Consider the following 17,890-nt stretch of genomic DNA (forward strand, 5'->3'; position numbering starts at 1 on the left):
CATTCCCCAGAGAATCATTTTGTTAAACATTAAACCCCAGGACAACACAGTAAATCGAAAACTATGGTTAACAAAATAAAAGCCGTCTTCACAATTCACCCCCTGAAGTAATGATGTCTCGTGTAGAAGCTAAAAAGCCGTCATCCTGTGAAAGTGAACCACTGACAAGTGAGAGAGTCAGGGTCACGCTCTCCGTCTTGAAAGGAGTCGTGACATCGTGCTACGGCCCGGCTGGCAGGCTGAAGCAGCTGCACAACGGCCGCGGGGGCTCCGTGCGCACAACCTCCCAGTCGGCAGCCCTGCTCGCCGGCCTGCCTGTCAGCCACCCCGTCCTAAAGATGCTGGCAGCTTCCGTGCAGAATCACGTGTCCTGCTTCAGCGACTGTGGCCTCTTCACAACCATTCTCTGCTGTAACCTGGTTGAAAATGTTCAGAGAATAGGCTTGCCACCCACCACTGTCATTAAATTAAACAAGCATCTTCTGAGCCTCTGCACCAGTTACCTAACGTCGGAGGCTTGTGGTTGTCGAATCCCAGTCGACTTTAGCTGCACTCAGATCCTCCTCTGCTTGGTGCGCAGCATATTAACAAGTAAACCTGCCTGTATGCTCACCAGAAAGGAAATCGACCATGTCAGTACTCTGATTCTGAGAGTCTTTTTGCTTACAATTCCAGAAAACACCAAAGACCGCATCATTTTAGGGAAGAGTGTAATTATCCCTTTAAAAGGTCAAAGAGTTACAGATTCGACGGTATTACCTGGAATACTTATTGAAATACCAGAAGTTCAATTGATGAAGATATTACCGATCAAAAAATCAGATTCCTTCAAGGTGGCGCTCTTCTGTGCGTCTTTATCTGGAGACCTTTCCGATACTGGAGAAGGAACTCTGGTGGTCAGTTATGGGGTTTCTCTTGAAAACGCAGTCCTGGACCAGTTGCTTAACCTAGGAAGACAGCTAGTTAGTGATCACGTAGATCTGGTCATGTGCCAAAAAGTTATACACCCATCTTTGAAACAGTTTCTCAGAACCCATGGTGTTACTGCCATAGACAGGGTTGGAGTGGCTCTGATGGAACCCCTGAGTAAAGCAACAGGTAAAAACCAATCTCCGCTTTTGCCCCTCGTAGTTAACAGATCACTTCTTTGGAGCAGGGCTATTCTCGGTGTGTGTCACTGTTAACATCTTAAAAAATTTGAAAACCTGCCAACTTCATAGCACATGTGAGTATCATTTCTGGCAGCAAAGATTGTTTCTGAAAAAGATCCAGTATTGTTCACTTACTAAAAGTTGAGTGATTATGACTCATTTCTATGTATTTTCCAGCCCCCAAATGTATTGCAGAGTCTGTCATAACCTAAAACTATTGACTCCCAAGCATTTTACAGATTATTGAGAAACCTAATACTCTCTTAAGCATATAAAGTTTTTCATACTTTAAACAAAATTCTACTTGCCTTTTACAAAGCTCTTAAGTCACATTGTATTCAGAAGGAAATTCTTCAGCTAGAATATCCCCTTCACTTTTATCTAACTCCAGCAAACAACTGCTTCTACCTAACTAGGGCCTCCTAATTAAGGGTGTGTGTGTGTGTGTGTGTGTACGTATGTACATATGCTATCTTTAACCCAGATACTTCAATCTGAGTTCCTTGCTGGGGCCATCTTTTTTTCAGTGCTTAACAATAGACCTGGTCCACAACATGGATTCTGAAATGTTTGTTGAATTAACAGTAATGTATTTATTAAAACAGAGACTCATAACAGGCCAGACATTCACTCTATCTCACAAACTCAGCAAATTAAAAAGCAGATGTAAGATTGGTAGTCACCTGTCAGAGCCAAAGAGAAATTGACAAGCTGAAGAGGTCTGATTGGAGCCACCTTTCGGTATCTCCCACTGCGCTGACAACCTGTCAGAAAGACAATCATTTCATTCTGATCAATTTCAATTCATAAGTTATTAGACTTAAAGGTTCAAGTCTAATAAGTTATATTTAAACTGTTGAAGTTGACTGTTTTTAGTCTTATAAATTATCAAAAGGAGAAATATGAATGCCAGTGTTCAATCCCTAATATCTCTGGGCTATCGCCCTACCTCTGTAAGAGTGTCAGATGATTGTCAGAGCAAAAGTTAGTAAGAAATAATGAAATTGTTTTTTGGAGCTCATTGGTGATGTAGGTCAGACACATCCTTAAATATTTCCTGGCTTTTCATGAATCGGGGCATTTCCAGTTGTGAATATTGGGTGTTACAGAGTCTGCAGTCAGTCTTTAAACTATGAAGCTTTTTCCCATGGGAACAGTATTCTAAGTAGGTACTGGGTCTCCACACTAGTTTTTAGATCTTCAGAAGTAAAGAAGAAAGGATGTTCAAAGAAGTGAACTTGTTCAAGATTATTTTCTGGGTGTTTACAAAGTTTGAGCAGCAAGTATTCTTAGACATTATTGCTTTAACTCCAGTAGTTTGAAAGAGGAAGCTTGCCCAAATCAGTGCATTGCTAAGGGTTACAGTTTTAATCATAAGATTTTAAACTAGCATTGTTACTTAGAGAAGTTTTGTGCTGTTGTTAACGTAACTGTACTACATTTAGAGATTTTAGAAATCTTCAAGTCATCCTAAATTCTCATTTATTCATATTTTTATTAATTGGAGTTTTGTAAAATTTTACTATTTTACCTGTGTAGGGGGGAGGGCAAAATATATTAAAGAATAACAAAGTGAAATAAGAATGTCACATACTTAATTTTGGCATAATTTAGGTAGTTGTTTGCATGCTAACAGTTGCTAGACAAAAAAAAAAAATCCTACCTATTCACTAAATAGAACCCCAAAGGAATTCGGCTACACAATTATTTGCATAGCTTTATTTGTGTGTTTCAGGTAAAAATAACACCTTTTTGAAAATAACCTGTCTCCTCACTTCATCCTTATTCCAGATTAGTGGGGTTCTTAATCTGAGGTCTTTGATCCCTGTGTGGGCTGCCAGGGTTCCTGGACTTTCTGAAAATGTATGTAAAATTGTGTGTGCCTTTTTCTGGAGGGTACAAGGTAGCTTCTAACAGATGCTTAAAAGAAATCCATAAACCAAAATAACCTCTGTTTTATTTGTGTATCACTTTAATAACAAAACACTAGTTAATTCATAGATTAAAGAAGATGCATCTTGTTATTTATCCTAAATTTCATATTTAAATGATATGCGGTGGGACTTCATATTAGCTAGGACTAAATATTGTAATTTTAAATGATTGTCTGCTCTGTCTTTACTCATAAATTTCGTATTTCCTAAACTCTTTTTAAAAACAGGAACACAGCCTATTGGTTCCTTAGCCTCAATCTCTCCCAGTAGTTATGGAAGCGTGAAAGATTTGGGCACTGCAAAATTTGGCAGCAAACATTTTTTTCATCTTATTCCTAACGAAGCAACTGTCTGCAGCTTGCTTCTCTGCAGCAGAAATGACACTGCCTGGGACGAGCTGAAGGTAAGCACTAAAGTTTGAATTTCATGTCTGAGGCAGGGATTAAATAGTCACTCAGGCAGGTATGATGGGTTTTTTTCACAGCATTGAGCTGTGCTTTTTTTTTTTTCCTTCATAACTCTCCCAGGTGGTATAGAAAGCAAAAAACAACAAAAATGTGAGGATTAAAGTCACAAGTAAGCTGATTTAATTGCCTAGGATATTACACTAGACTTGGCATTTGTTGCCTCTGATTATTTCTAGTATTCTACAAAGGAATCCAAAAGTCCTTGATGGGAACTTTTCTTAAGAAATTAACTTGAATTGTGTACTTGATGATGCTAATGTGTATGAATAATTCATTTAGAAATAGGTCCCCAGTTACACCCATCATCTACCTGTTAACAGAGCGTGTTGTTCCTGAACAGCAGGAACACACGCAGCTTTTATACAAGAGACGTGATGACCTACGGTATTGGTCACAGCCTTAAGGAGCGCGTGCTCAAGAGTATATCCTTGGTGAATAGTCAAGGTCTGTGTGTTTTTATTTCTCCTGGGTTGGATCATTTCCATAACAACTTGAAATAAATTCTATAGCATTTATAGAACTAATTCATTTAGACTGAAATACTTTGTGGGGTAGGAGTACTGTCACGCCTCACTGACCCGGTTGTGAGACCATCCCTTTGTGAGTCTCAGTTTGAAGAGCCAACTGTGTATGAGAGAAGATATTAATCTGGTCCATGAAAACAAACTTCTGGCTAAAGTACTGTTCAATCTCTAATCTTTATCGTTCTAAAATGTATTCGTCACATAGCAACCTTGGCGACGCCGGTTTTGTTCTTTTGCAGGTAAAGTCAGGCTCCTTGAGCCCACTGTCTAAGTTGCCTTGAGAACATGGTTATCTTCCTTTGTGTTTCTGATGTCAGTGTCTGGTTCTGATGATTTGTTTCTTTTTTAGCTCACATCTCAAACAGCACTGCATGCTCTGCAGCTAACAATCAGGGAGCCGTGCGTCTTGCTGGGAGGTGGCTGTACTGAAACTCATCTGGCGGCATATATCAGACACAAGGTAGGTTAGACCGTCCTTCCTAGACCATCTGAATTCTCAGTAACATTCATTTTATAAGATAATAAGCTAAATCAGAATACCCTGGGGCCCTTCGTGCTTAATTTCTCAGTAATCTAAATCAAATACTGTATTTGAAAATACTCGAGAAAAATAACGCTTTCAAATCTAAGGCCTTTATCACAGTGATTACTATTAGCCCAACTTTTAGCAAATGTTCACATTTTTTGACTATTGTCTAAATAGATAGTGCGTGTTGAAATGAGCCTTTTGTTAATGGGAGCTGTCATCTTAGAGATCTCGGCTGCTGTAGTACAGTCATCATTGATATTCACAAAGATTCTATGAAAAACTTCAGTACCTTCTGGATCTTCAGGAGGAAACTTAATTTCATTTATTAGAGCATTCTAATTGTTATCTTCTGTTATAATCTCTAAATTGATATTCATTTATGGTATAGATTCATTCTATTAAATAGAATTTTTAAATTAATCTATGAAACTCTATTTCCCGACAACAGATAAATTTAGTGCATCGTGGTTCTTGTTATTTCATTAACACTGATCTAGTTTATTTGAAAACGGGTACAAAAAATTATGTGTTTTCCAAGTATTTGCAGTTGACTCTTCGGTGACTCAGGAGTACAGAGCTCCCAGTGGATGCCTGGGATTGCTGACAGTGTAAATGTTTTTTATAGACATGCCCTGCCCTGCTTCCAAGTAATTAAAATCTGTTTGATGATGAAGCCCATTCTTGAAAAGTTATCAGAATAAACATTATGAAAAACAAAACCACTGCTAATCTGTTGACGCTGAATGGACAATAATATTGTCTGCAAATGAGACTGAGTAAACTATAATATGTGTGTTAGAGAAGGAAGATGTCTTAAGAAGGACTTTGAAGCAATAATATAGCACTGAAAATATGGGAGAAGAATATGCACTAGAGATTATCTCATCTGGTTCCAACCTCTTGGGCACGAGAAAAAAGTGGTCACTGCTTATAAGTAATTAGTATATGGGTTTCTATCATTCAAGTATTAGGTTGCTAATGTATTACTTTTTCTACCATGAAATTTCCAGGAAAATCTTTTTAGAACAGCGGAATAAATGCAGTTCAAAGTTGTATTACCTTCTCTTTACTTTAAAGAGAAGAATAGTTTTTTTTAACATTTTTTATTGATTTATAATCATTTTAGTTATTTTTTAAAAATTAATGTGAAAATGACACATGTGCTTCAACGGTTTTTCTCTTAGTAATAATAGGTGTATTGTCACTTCAAACAAATCCCAAACATTTGCTGAGTATAAATAAGTACTTCTTTTGGGATATTAGTCTTCACAAACTTCCTCCCATGTGGACGGAATCCTGTGATTCATGTCCTGCGCCTTGTTCTTCATGTATTGGGCAGTCATTCAGAATAAGTTGATGGTGGGGTTTATTCTGCTTCATTCATTCTGAGAACATGACTGCTAGCATGTGTTTCTACTGTAACAGCGAGGTTAGGGGGTTAGCCTGGCCAGCTGACCCCATACGTGCCCTTTACCTTGTGCCAAACCCCTAAGTGAGTAAAAGTACTTTATGAATAGAGGTTTGGCCATGTATTGTATTTTTCAGAAACATTTTTATAGTATTAATTGCTCTGTCTGTGTTTTCAATGGTCTTATTACTCTTTAGACTCGTAGTGAGCCAGAAAGCATTCTTCAAGATAGCTCATGTACCCAGACGGAACTTCAGTTGATTACCGAAGCCTTCTGTGGTGCCCTCGAATCTGTCGCTGGCTCTTTAGAACACGATGGAGGTGAAATGCTCACCGACGGGACTTACGGACACTTCTGGTCAGCTCAGGCAGATTCTTCCTCTGTTGTGAACTGGCCAGATTTGCTTTCGAGATGTGGCTGCGGACTACACAGCTGCCGCGGAGAGCTCGGCTTGTCTTTCTTGAGGAGTCCCCGTCCTCCTTTCTCGCCGCTTACCTGCCTTCCTCCCCAGGAAGCTGCGGGCGCAGCCAATAACCTGACCTTGGACTGTTTCACCGCGAAGCTTAGCGGCCTACAGGTGGCTGTGGAGACTGCCAATTTGATTTTGGATCTTTCATATGTCATTGAAGATAAAAACTGATGTAAGAGAATAGCATGGTTATATTGCAAGAAAAAAAAAAAACTAGTGAGGTGTCACTAAAAAATGTTCTGTTTCAAAGACCTGTTCTGCATATTTGGACTGATGGGCCATAAAACTATTGCTTTACTTACTTAAGGAAAGGAGACTTGATTCTTGAATAGAAATGCCATAGAATAATAAAAATATGAAACATTGTTACAGATATGATAATTAGCCAAGGGATTCCACACATACCACTGTACATTGTTCTCAATTTTTGTTCTTGTTATTTTGACATCATTCTAAGAACATACAGAAATTTAAAAAATTCCTAATCTATGTTCTTGCTTGCATATTTTTATTAGAGTTATTTTTTTAGTTTGTTGTAATTACATATGTTTAAAGGACAAAACTAGATTCCAAAGTATCACAAAGCTTCCAGTATATACCACTCACTCAAAAGAAATATTCAGACCACATATTTAGTAAAATTTCAGAGTTCTTTATCTGAGACTGTATCATTCAGTGGTTGGGTAATTGATATAGAAGCCGGTCTACCTGCAATTGCTAGTTTGTATCACAGTCCTTCATTTATTTTGTGGAAATGTGTAATTAGGGGGGGAAAAAAAGGGATGTCTATAGTAACAAAGTGATAAAAGAAGAAAAGTTATTTCTCTAATTCCATTAATAGTGCAAAAATGAACCTAGAACAGCTCTCAAATTCAAACACAGATCATATCAAGGAATGCAGTTTGAATTTTATGCAATGCAAGATGTATTGATAAATCGAAGAAGAAATGGAGAATGCAGCCAGAGGAAATCAGCATGCAGCTGTTAACAAGTGTTATATTAAAGTTTAGGAAAATGTTTTGAAAAGTTTTGGAACATTAAACAACCTAAGAGTCAATGATCGGATTTATAGCCATGATAGAGGGAGAGAGAATGTTTAAACAATTTCCTCCATGTTCTTGTAACCCGAAAGAATTTTTACCCTGAGCCAAGGAAAAAATTGCTGTACAAACTCACAACAATGCAACAGATATTGAAAAGTCTGCCACACTGAAAGCCTCACAAAATTCTGTAAAACTTTGCTTCTTTTATTATTAGTATGGAATAGACAGGGAAAATGGTAGGCAGCCCCTGAGACGGCCCCCAGTGCCCCCCCCCTTCCTCCACTGCCTGGTTTTCAGGCCCTGTGTAATCCCCTCCATTTGAGTGTGGGCCAGATGGAGGGGTTCCTCTGAGTTTGCCATTTCTTCCTTGGTAAACAGGAATGTCTCACATTGGTTATTCTTTGCCTGATCCATCACTGAATGTTGAGATGGAACTTGTCTTCACGAGTCTTCAGTGGAGAGGAACTGTGCTCCAGGAACTGTACCCGGAGAATTCCCCACCGGCCGCCTTACCCACCCTCACCTGATTTCAGTAATGAGATTCTGGGCTCTGAGCTGATGCTGAAATGCAGTGAGACTTTGGGGGACCTGGAAAGGATGTGAACATATTTTGCGTGTGATGGGCAGCCTCCAAGATGGCTCCCACTGATCCCACCTCCTGGTGCGCACCACTCTGGGGGGTGTGGGTGGGACTGAATGACTAGCTTTAATGAGTAGAATACAGCAGAGGAGATGGGCTGTCACTTCCGATATTAGGCTGTAAAAAGATGGGCTTTTCTCTTGATCTCTTGCTCACTCACTCAGATGGAGACTGGCTGCCACGTTGGGAACTGTCCTAAGGAAAGCCCCGCATGGCGAAGGGCAGAGTGGGGGGCTCCAGCCAACAGCCCGCAAGGAACTGAGTCCTAGCAACAACCATAAGATTGAATTTGGAAGCAGATCCTCCCAATGGGCCCCAACAGAAGTATACCCTTTATCATTGCAGCCTCATGAGACACCCTGAACCCAAGAATCTGAATTGGTCTCCAGATTGACTCCTGATCCACATAGTCTGTGAGATTAGAAACTGCGTTTTAAGTCAAGTTTGGGATGTAATGTGCTTTGCAGCAGTCGACATCTAAGAAAGGCAAAAGTAAAGCTGATTTAAAATTAACATACTGAAAACTTGTCACTCAAGTGACAAAAAGCATTCCTGAGGCCAGGCCTTTGCCTTTTCACCATCATTCCAAACATAAAGGCATTGTTCATCACACATGTTTACAGGGGGAAATATGGGAATTGTCCTGGGTCTCCGTGGTCCTCTACTGCATTTCCAAGTCGCTCCCAAAAGGGGTGCCACAGCCAACCTCTCCAATTGACCTTATAGTTTGAGGGTCTCCACGTTTCACGATAGCCACTTTTAGCTCTGTCATTTTTAGCTTTGCCTTTAAAGTCAATTATATTCCTTAATGAAACATCAGTGCTCTAGTTGCCAAAAGATCGGCCCCCGTCCCTGACAAGCCAAATAACTCAGGGACTGGGTTTTGAAGCTTAGAAGACAAGAAACAGCTTAATTACTTTGCCAGGCAAGGGGACAGGCTAATGCCTTCTGAAACTGTGAATGCACCTTGGGGTGTGGTAGGGTGGTTATATAGCCAGAGCTCAAACAAAAAAGCATCGACAAAAATCAACAGAATCATTTTCTCATCAGAAGACTTGGAATGGCGTCATGATGCCTCCAGGCGAACAGTTGTATAGAGGCCAGTGGTTGTCACTTTTTTGATCTCTTTATCTCAGCATTGCTCAAGGGGTGGTCTTCTTGGTATTTAGCCTACTTTGCAAGGTTACAGTTCTGTGACCTTCTCCCTGGAGATCGATTCAGAGACCAAGCATGATTATAGGTTTTGATTACTGCAATAAGTAGAAACAGTAAGATCAATAGCTCTAGTTTTAACAATGGGCCTGGAACTGTGAGTAGCAACCAGTCAGTGAGGTCAATTGACCATTTTAAGGGCAAGCATAAGAATACAATCTGTTAGCCTAAATGTAGCCATTTTATTAATCCTCCACCATCATTTTGAGTATGTCATAAATTTGATCAAATATTTTTTTACAAATTCATGTTTCCTGAAGTTGTGTGCAATCCTTAGTAGAAAACCCTGGAAATTAAAAAAAAAAAAACCAAAAAACTACTCTTAACAGTTCAAGAAAATCATCATTCAAACTCAGATGGTAAAATAGTAACTGAATATTCTTGATGAAATAATTTCAGAGGAGCTCATTTTGACAGAAATAAATGACAACAACAAAAAAATTGCAACGAAGTCCAGCCTCGGGCATTGTTTGGTGACTTAAAGTAAGACTGAAGTCTGAATATTGCTTTATGTTTCCTCAGCAGACAGAACAGGAAACCTTGATAGCTTTAAAAAAAAAAAAAAAGGAAAAGGAGAATACTACAGAAGGGAACGAAGCCACAAGCATTGCTCCATGCTTTTTTGGGACTCACATAACATATAGAATGTTTATTATTGTTGTTGTTGTTGTGGTTGTCTTATTATTAGTAACATATACCGAACCTAGGATTAGTATCTTATTAATCAAAAGAAGTTAGGATTTTGGCAGCATGGGGAAAAAAAGTTGGAGAATTAACACAAATTAAAAGACATTTTAAGTCAAAATACTCATTTGGTCTTATAAGTACCCAGTTCCTTAATTCTTCCCTTTGTACAATATTAGAGAATCTTTATATGTTAGACATTTAAATCAACTGTTAGAGTGGAGTATTGTCTGCAGGATATTTAAGTTATTAGTAGTGGTATTTTTTTTTATCATCACAGGTATTCTTGAACTCAGTTTGTGTAATCAAAACTATTTAGGAATACTATTCAGCCATAAAAAAGACAACATAATGCCATTTGCAGCAACATAGATGTCCCCGGAGAATGTCATTCTGAGTGAAGTAAGCCAGAAAGAAAGAAAAATACCATATGATATCACTCATATATGGAATCTTAAAAAAAAAAAAAGAAGAAGAAGACAAATGAACTTAAGTATAAAACAGAAACAGACTCACAGATATAGAATACAAACTTGTGGTTGCCATGGGTGAGATGGGTGGGAAGGGATAGACTGGGAGTTTGAGATTTGCAGATACTGACAGGTATATATAGAATAGATAAACAAGATTATACTGTATAGCACAGGGAGATATATACAAGCTCTTTCTTGTAGTAGCTCACAATGAAAAAGAATATGAAAATGAATATATATATCCATGTATGACTGAAAAATTGTGCTGTACACCAGAAATTGACTCAACATTGTAAACTGACTATAACTCAGTTTAAAAAAAACTATTTAGGCATTCATATGATAGAAGAAAAGTTTTTTTTTATACTACAGATGGGACTAGAAGCGAACTTTCAAGTAGCTTTATAAGACCCATCATATTCTGTATTCTTACAATCCTGGACAGTGTTTTGGATAACTAATTAACTTATTTATTTGTTTATTTATTAGAGGAGGTGCTGGAATTGAACCTAGGACCTCCTGCATGCTAGGCATGCGCTTTACCACTTGAGCTATACCATCCCCCACTGGGTAACTTTAAAATAAAACAAAATTGTTTGCAGTTACATAAGTTCTATAGGTTACTTATTTAAGAGTATCATGTATAAAAATCACTCTCATAATCGACACAGGCCCTGTCAAAACATCCAATTAGTTAGGTTATTCATTTCTGATCACCTTTGGGGAATAGTCAAGGAGACTAAACATGTCTTACAGGGCCCTATTTCAGCTGTGTAAATAAATTTATCTCTTAATCTGAAGGAAAAGGCAAGTTTGAACATCTGATATTTTTATAATTTTATTTCATGTTGTTAAGTGTTTCCACTTAGTAACTATAGTATCCCATAATCCTTGGAAATGTTTGCCATTCACCTTCAAAATTTAGAATTTAGATGCATCTAAACCCAATAGTAGCCTGTATTTTTGGATTACTAATGGATTTACATGCTTCTTTATTAAGAATATAGTAATTCTTCTAAAAGAGAATACAATCTCTGAAAACTATTCCTATATGTAGATCAAGCCTTTTGTTGGAGAGATAATTAGTAGACTAGATGCATTAAGCACAGTAGAATACCATTGTCTGCAATAAATTGTTATTTTAGAGAGAAATGAAGCAACTTGACATTCTCCTATTAAGAATTCACATTGGGGAAATATTTATGATAAGCATCCTATTTTATTCAGCCCCATCACTTTTGTTTGAAGCATTGTGACTTCATTTTGGGAATTATCAATTGAGATTTTTCTGTTTGCCAGACACAATTGTCAATGGTGTTAGAGATTAAACAAACAAACAAAAAGTTGTTGATAGTCCCTGACTTCAAGGAGCTGAGCATCTAGTTAGCAAGTCAACCATTTTAAGTATTATTTTTCCTTTTTTAAGAAATCATTTCATAAACTTATTATGAACACTATTTTGTAATAGTAGAAAACTTGGAAAATATGAATCTAAACACACACAAAAGGAAAACAAAGTCAAGTGTAGTCCTGCTACCCAGAGATGCCCACTATTTAGAGTTTACATGCATCCTTTCCATTTGTTCTCTATGCAGAGTTTTCCAAAAATGTGATCGTACAGTATGTTGCTTTATAATCTGTCCTTTTTACCTCATACGTCACGAACATCATAATCATGTATAAGCACTACACATTGTAACTACATCGTTTTTAATTCCTGAAGGAATTTCCATTGCAGAGATTACAGGTAGACCTCATTCAACTGCGTTTCACTTTGTTGCCCCTCACAGATACTGTGTTTTTGTGGCAGCCCTGCTTCGAGGGAGTCTACTTATGCCACTTTTCCAACAGCATTTGCTCACTTCATGTGTATGTCATACTTCGGTCATTTCTAACTTTTTCATTATTATTTTATTTGTCGTGGTGATCTGTGATCAGTGAGATATCACCATTACAAAAAGATTACAACTCAATCAAGGCTCAGAGAATGGTTAGCACTTTTTAGCAATAAGGTATTTATTTTTTTTTAGCAATAAGGTATTTTTAATTAAAGTACATACATTGTTTTTTAGCATAATGCCTTTGCATATTTAATAAGCTATAGTAGAGTGAAAACATAACTTTCATACACACTGGGAAATCAAAAAAATTTGTGTAATTTACTTTATTGCAGTATTTGCTCTATTGCAGTGGTCTGGAACTGAACCCATGATATCTCTGAGGAATACCATACCTGTATATCATCATCTATTTAATGTGCTTTTATTAATAAACTTTTAGACTATTTTCCTTTATTGTGTTAACATAAGCAACAATACAGTGAACATCTTTCATATATCTTGTTCTCAGATCCCTGATTTTTTGATGAATAAATGAATAGATGAATAAATGGAATTAAGTTTTATGGGTCCAGGTGTATTTGAAATGAAAAAGCTATTGATATATATTGTCTAATTGACTTCCAGAAACATTGCATCAATAAACTTCCACTCTAGTGTGGGAAAGTGTTCATTTTCCTGAACTTTGGTCAACACTAGTTATTATCTTTGCCAATTTAGTAGCAGAAAATGGAATCCTTTTTATAATGTGCATTTTTAAAATTGTTAGTAAGGTAGACACCTTTTCATCCGTCATGGGCCAGGTCTTCCTTTTTTGGTCAAATGCTTCTTTCACAGGCCTTCCAAATGTTATTTTCTATCAGTGAGTTTATCTTCCTCCTATGCATTTGTATTTTTATATTTATTTTCTCATATGCATTATTAAAGATACCTGTATAATGAGAGATAAATTTTTAAAGCAAATGCAATGCCTCTCTTCGGGGTCTCAATTTTGTAAACAGTTACACTTGCCCAAGCTAAACACAATAATTTCTTAATGTCACAGCTTTTTACATTTCTATTGATTTGTCACTTATAAGCAGCCACAAAATGATGAATTTAAAACAGGAGAAAAACTATTGCTTTTGACTTTTTCCTACCATCTAACTCTTTAAGCATCAGTGAAATGGGGTGGTGTAGCAGTTTCCCAGGGCTTCTGTAACAAATACCAGAAACTTGGTGGCTTAACAGAAATTTATTTTCTCACAGTTTTGGAGGCTAGAAGTCTGAAATCAAGGTGGTGGCAGGGCTTCACTACCAGCAGAGGCTCCAGGGGACACTCATCTCTTGTCCCTTCCAGTTTCTGGTGGCTATTGGCAATCTTTGGCATTCTCTGGCTTAAAGACACATTATTCCAATCTCTGCCTCTGTCTTCACATGGCCTTCCCACTTCTGTCTCTCAAATCTCCCTCTCCTTTCTCTTCTAAGAACAGCAGTCATTGGATTCAAGGCCCACCCTAAGTCCAGGATGATCTCGTCTCAACATCCTTAGCTTAATTACATCTGCAATGACCCTATTTCCAAATAAGATTATATTCACAGGATGGGGCAGAGAACTTGGATATATTATTTGGAGGGAGACCATTCAATTCACTACAGATGGCTAAAAAAACCCCCAAACTATCAAGATGTAAATCCTCCTTCCCCAGGGCTACAGCTGCACAGAGAGTGAAGTTTGTCCAGCCTGGACAGAGGGCACCAGTGCCAGGTTTTACCACCAAACATTTCAAATCATTTCTCCATTTATTGTTGTCCTTTAATTCCAGTCATTTTTTGGAGGGTACTGTCTCCCTTCCCCCCCTTTTCCCTTAAATCACCCAACACTTGACATTCTCTGTTACTCCCCTTCTCTGCCTACACCATCTTCATGCTTCTCTCCTGCCCCAGGTGTCACAGATAAACTACCCATCAGGTGTTGAAAGGCGGACATGATGTACTGTGTAAAAGGAACCGTGGTAAATAAGTCTTTAGTGATGCAGTGGGAAGTTCTGGGAAGAAGGCAGGCATTCTAGAGTCCTGCGATTGGACCTCAGTCTTTTGGTGAGCTTGTGCTCCTGGACAGTGAACTTCACCAGTGCTTCTCAGGGTTTTCCCCACTTAGGTGGAACAATGGCTAGAAAAGGGAGCAACCTTGTAGCATTAAATCTTGAACTTGTGGAATCTGATGCTGTCTCTCCAGGTAGAGAGTGTCAGGATTCAGCTGAATTGTAGGACCCTGCTGGTATCCAGGAAATTGCTTTTTGGTGTGGGGAAAGCTGCCTCCCCCACCCCCCGCATACAGGCAGACACACACATCCACAAATTTGGTGACCAGAACGACCTTTTATGGATCTAAGAAGAGTTGGTGATTTTTCAGTTTGTTCAGCTTTTTGTTTGTTAGAATGTAGTAGTGACTTCTAAGCTTCTAACAGACTAGATGAGAAACTAGAAGTCACAATATATATTTTTAAATACTCAAATTCATCAAACTTTAAAATAAAATGACTTCAGATGCCTATCACAAGACCTGGGTATCTACCTGTGCTTCTGACCAACTGGCTATAGACTCTATAGATTGGAGGTTCCAAACCTCCTTGAGTTCAATTTGTGAGGGTGAATCACAGAACTCAGAGAAACATTTTGCTTAGTAGATCACCAGTTTATTATAAAAGATATAACTCAGGAACAGCCAGATGGAAGCAATACATAAGGGCAAGTCATGGGGAAAGGGCACGGGAATTTCATGCTCTCTCAGAGTGCCACTCTTCCCAAATCTCCACATGTTCCCCAAAAAAGGAAGCTCTTAGAACCCTGTCCTTTTGGTTTTTATGGAGACCTCATTACTTAGGCACGATTGATTAAATCATTGGCCATTGGTAACTGATGCAACCTCCAGCCCTTTTGCCCTCTTTGGAGGTCAGGGGGTGAAACATAAAGTTCCAGCACTATATTCTTGGTTGGTTCCCCTGGCAACCAATCTCCATTCTCGGTGCAGTCCTAAAGTGACCTCATGAAGATCACAAAAGACACCTTAGTCACTCTCCTCTCTTGAGAAGTTCCATGGGTTTTAGGAGCTCTGTGCCAGAAACAGGGACAAAGACCAAACATATATTTCTTATTATAAATCACAATATCAATATCTGTCAGAGAAGTGAGGTCAAAGGGCAAACAGTTACTCACAAAACTGGAGAGAAAGACAGGTGGATACAGAGAATCACAAGTCAGAACAGAAACCCACAAGCAGGAACCACCATCCAAATAAGTGACAAAGTAGGAAAAACTGAACTGTAATGAATGAATTGCTGGAGGCTCAGTGTGGACAATTCTGAGAATTAAAGGCTCCAGAGGGACTGTGGGTGACTCCAGGGTCATAGTGGAGTCCCCACACTTCTGTGAATTTTAGCCCCCTCCCCCTAGGACCTCTACCATGTACTTATAGAGAATATGGAAGAAAAATCCCCTCGTGCTTCCAACAGGAAGAGAGGAAAGGGACCATTTGGAAACACACCAGAGTGTCTTGTTGTTCCTAACAAGGCTTGCCCTCGGGAGGACCTAGTTCATCAAAGTCTATTTTACCAAACCTGCTGGGGGTGTTAGTGCCTAGCCTACCTGGAGGAAGGGAAATACCCAAATTCAGCCCCCTTTGGATTCCAAGTGGAGGAGGGGAACTGCTCACCCCCAGCCCCAGCCAGACGTTCTCTTCCACCTAAGGGGTGGTTGGGGGGAACCTCGAGAAGCACTGGTGAAGTTCACAAGCTCGCCAAAAGACTGAGACCCAGTCATAGGGCTATATCATGGGTCCCCTCTCCCCAGAACTTCCCACTGCATCGTTAGAGACCTGTTTACCATGCTTCCTTTTCACAGTACATCATGTCCACCTTTCAGTGGAAAATAAAAAATAAAAAATAAAAAACACAGTTTGAAGAGACTGAACAAGCATCAGAACCAAAGTTAGATATGACAGGAATGTTGGAATTATCTGAACAGGGGTTTATTTTAAAATATGATTAATATGCTAAAGGATTTAATTGGAAAAAGTAGACAACATGTAGTAACAGATAATGTAGGCTGAGAGATGGAAATTCTAAAGAAGAATAAAAAAGAAATGCTAGAAATGAAAACCAGTGTAACAAATGAAGCACACCTTTAATCCTCATTGATAAATTAGACACAGCTGAAGAAAGAATCATTGCATTTGAGGATATGACAATAGAAACTTCCAAACTAAAAAGTAAAATTAAGAAAGGCTGAAAAAAAAAAAAGAACAGAAATTTATGAAGTTGGGTGGAGTGTTTACAAGGATAGTCAATCATTTGCTTAATTTCAAGTACTCTTGTAGACTTAGTAACTATACTGCATGTAATTTATAATCCTCTTAGGTTATGTCAGGGGCTATACACAATGGGCATATTTATTAAATTTCTCTGACAGTCTTGGTTCACTAGAAACATAGATATATGTGCTACATACTATTTTTATCAGTGCATCAGACACATCTATGGGTATTGAGTAGATGATTTCATTGCAAAGGAATTAAATATTCCCTGACTTTGAGAAAAATGAATTGAATTTTTGTCAACAACTTACTAGCACTTCTTATCAATGGTGCTTAAGATATAATCAAAACTACTATTCTTCATCTCTTTACTCTTATTTATATGTTTTGGCTGTAAGAAGTGAATAAATATGTGAAATACGTTTGAACCTATTTTACAATTATATGAGCAACTTGAAAATTCTTAGATAACTCATGAAAATTAAAGGAATTATTAAAACTAAAACAGGAATTTCCATCAAATTCTCAAGAGAAAATACCAGCTATTCTTATTTATTTTATTTATGACTTTAGTATGTGTGAACACTTTATTAAATTAGGTTATACTTGATGAAGTATAATGAAAAGTTTTAGCTTTGTAGCACATGAAACCAAGGTCTTTAAAACACAGATGAATTCAAGTTCTTGTTTAAATACTATTTTATTTTTGCTTTTTAATGAGCAGTACAAGAAATATCTTTATCATTTTCCATTATAAATTAAATTCTGATTATCTGCATGGATAATTCTCTCTTCTCATATTTGAATAATTTCTAGTTCTTATTTTCATTTTAAAGAATGAATTGATGTAAATATTGGGACTCTGCTGTGGGAACAACATCAAAATATGAAATTAAATATGGAGCATTTGCAGTTGGGTTTTTGACCCACGATTCTTACTTACTTAAAACCAAATTGTTTCTCCTCATTCAACAAAGAATTATTGATTGCTTGATCATGTCAGTCATTCTTGTGCATGTGTTTTTCCTATCTAGCTTCATTTTTCCACTTGTTTATTCGTTACCTAGAATCATAGCTAGAGATATCATTGTAAGTAGAAAAGAGATTGTCTCTGTTCTGATTAAGCTTAAAGTCTGAAAATCACCCACATAAGGGTTACTTTAAGTTGATCTATGAAGGAAGGAGATACAAGAAGTAAAACGGGAATCAAGATGTCCTTACCT

The 17,890-nt window shown here is 37.9% G+C and overlaps 1 protein-coding gene across 1 annotated transcript; it reads left to right on the top strand.

Annotated features, from left to right (window-relative positions):
* The first annotated feature begins 71 nt into the window (after positions 1-71).
* Positions 72-7,540, top strand: MKKS (MKKS centrosomal shuttling protein). The gene is made up of 4 exons (XM_006207388.4): positions 72-1,098; positions 3,313-3,488; positions 4,426-4,536; positions 6,211-7,540. Exons 1-4 carry the CDS (start codon positions 111-113, stop codon positions 6,652-6,654), a joined length of 1,719 nt encoding a protein of 572 aa, XP_006207450.2. The 5' UTR covers positions 72-110; the 3' UTR covers positions 6,655-7,540.
* Positions 7,541-17,890: the final 10,350 nt, after the last annotated feature.

Source organism: Vicugna pacos, chromosome 19, assembly GCF_048564905.1.
Source record: "Vicugna pacos chromosome 19, VicPac4, whole genome shotgun sequence".
In the NCBI taxonomy this organism is placed as follows: domain Eukaryota; kingdom Metazoa; phylum Chordata; class Mammalia; order Artiodactyla; family Camelidae; genus Vicugna; species Vicugna pacos.

Coding starts and splice junctions, on each gene's coding strand:
- MKKS (XM_006207388.4), top strand. CDS start 111: ATGATGTCTCGTGTAGAAGCTAAAAAGCCGTCATCCTGTGAAAGTGAA. Junction 1,099..3,312: donor ACCCCTGAGTAAAGCAACAG/GTAAAAACCAAT, acceptor TTTTAAAAACAG/GAACACAGCCTATTGGTTCC. Junction 4,537..6,210: donor CGGCATATATCAGACACAAG/GTAGGTTAGACC, acceptor ATTACTCTTTAG/ACTCGTAGTGAGCCAGAAAG.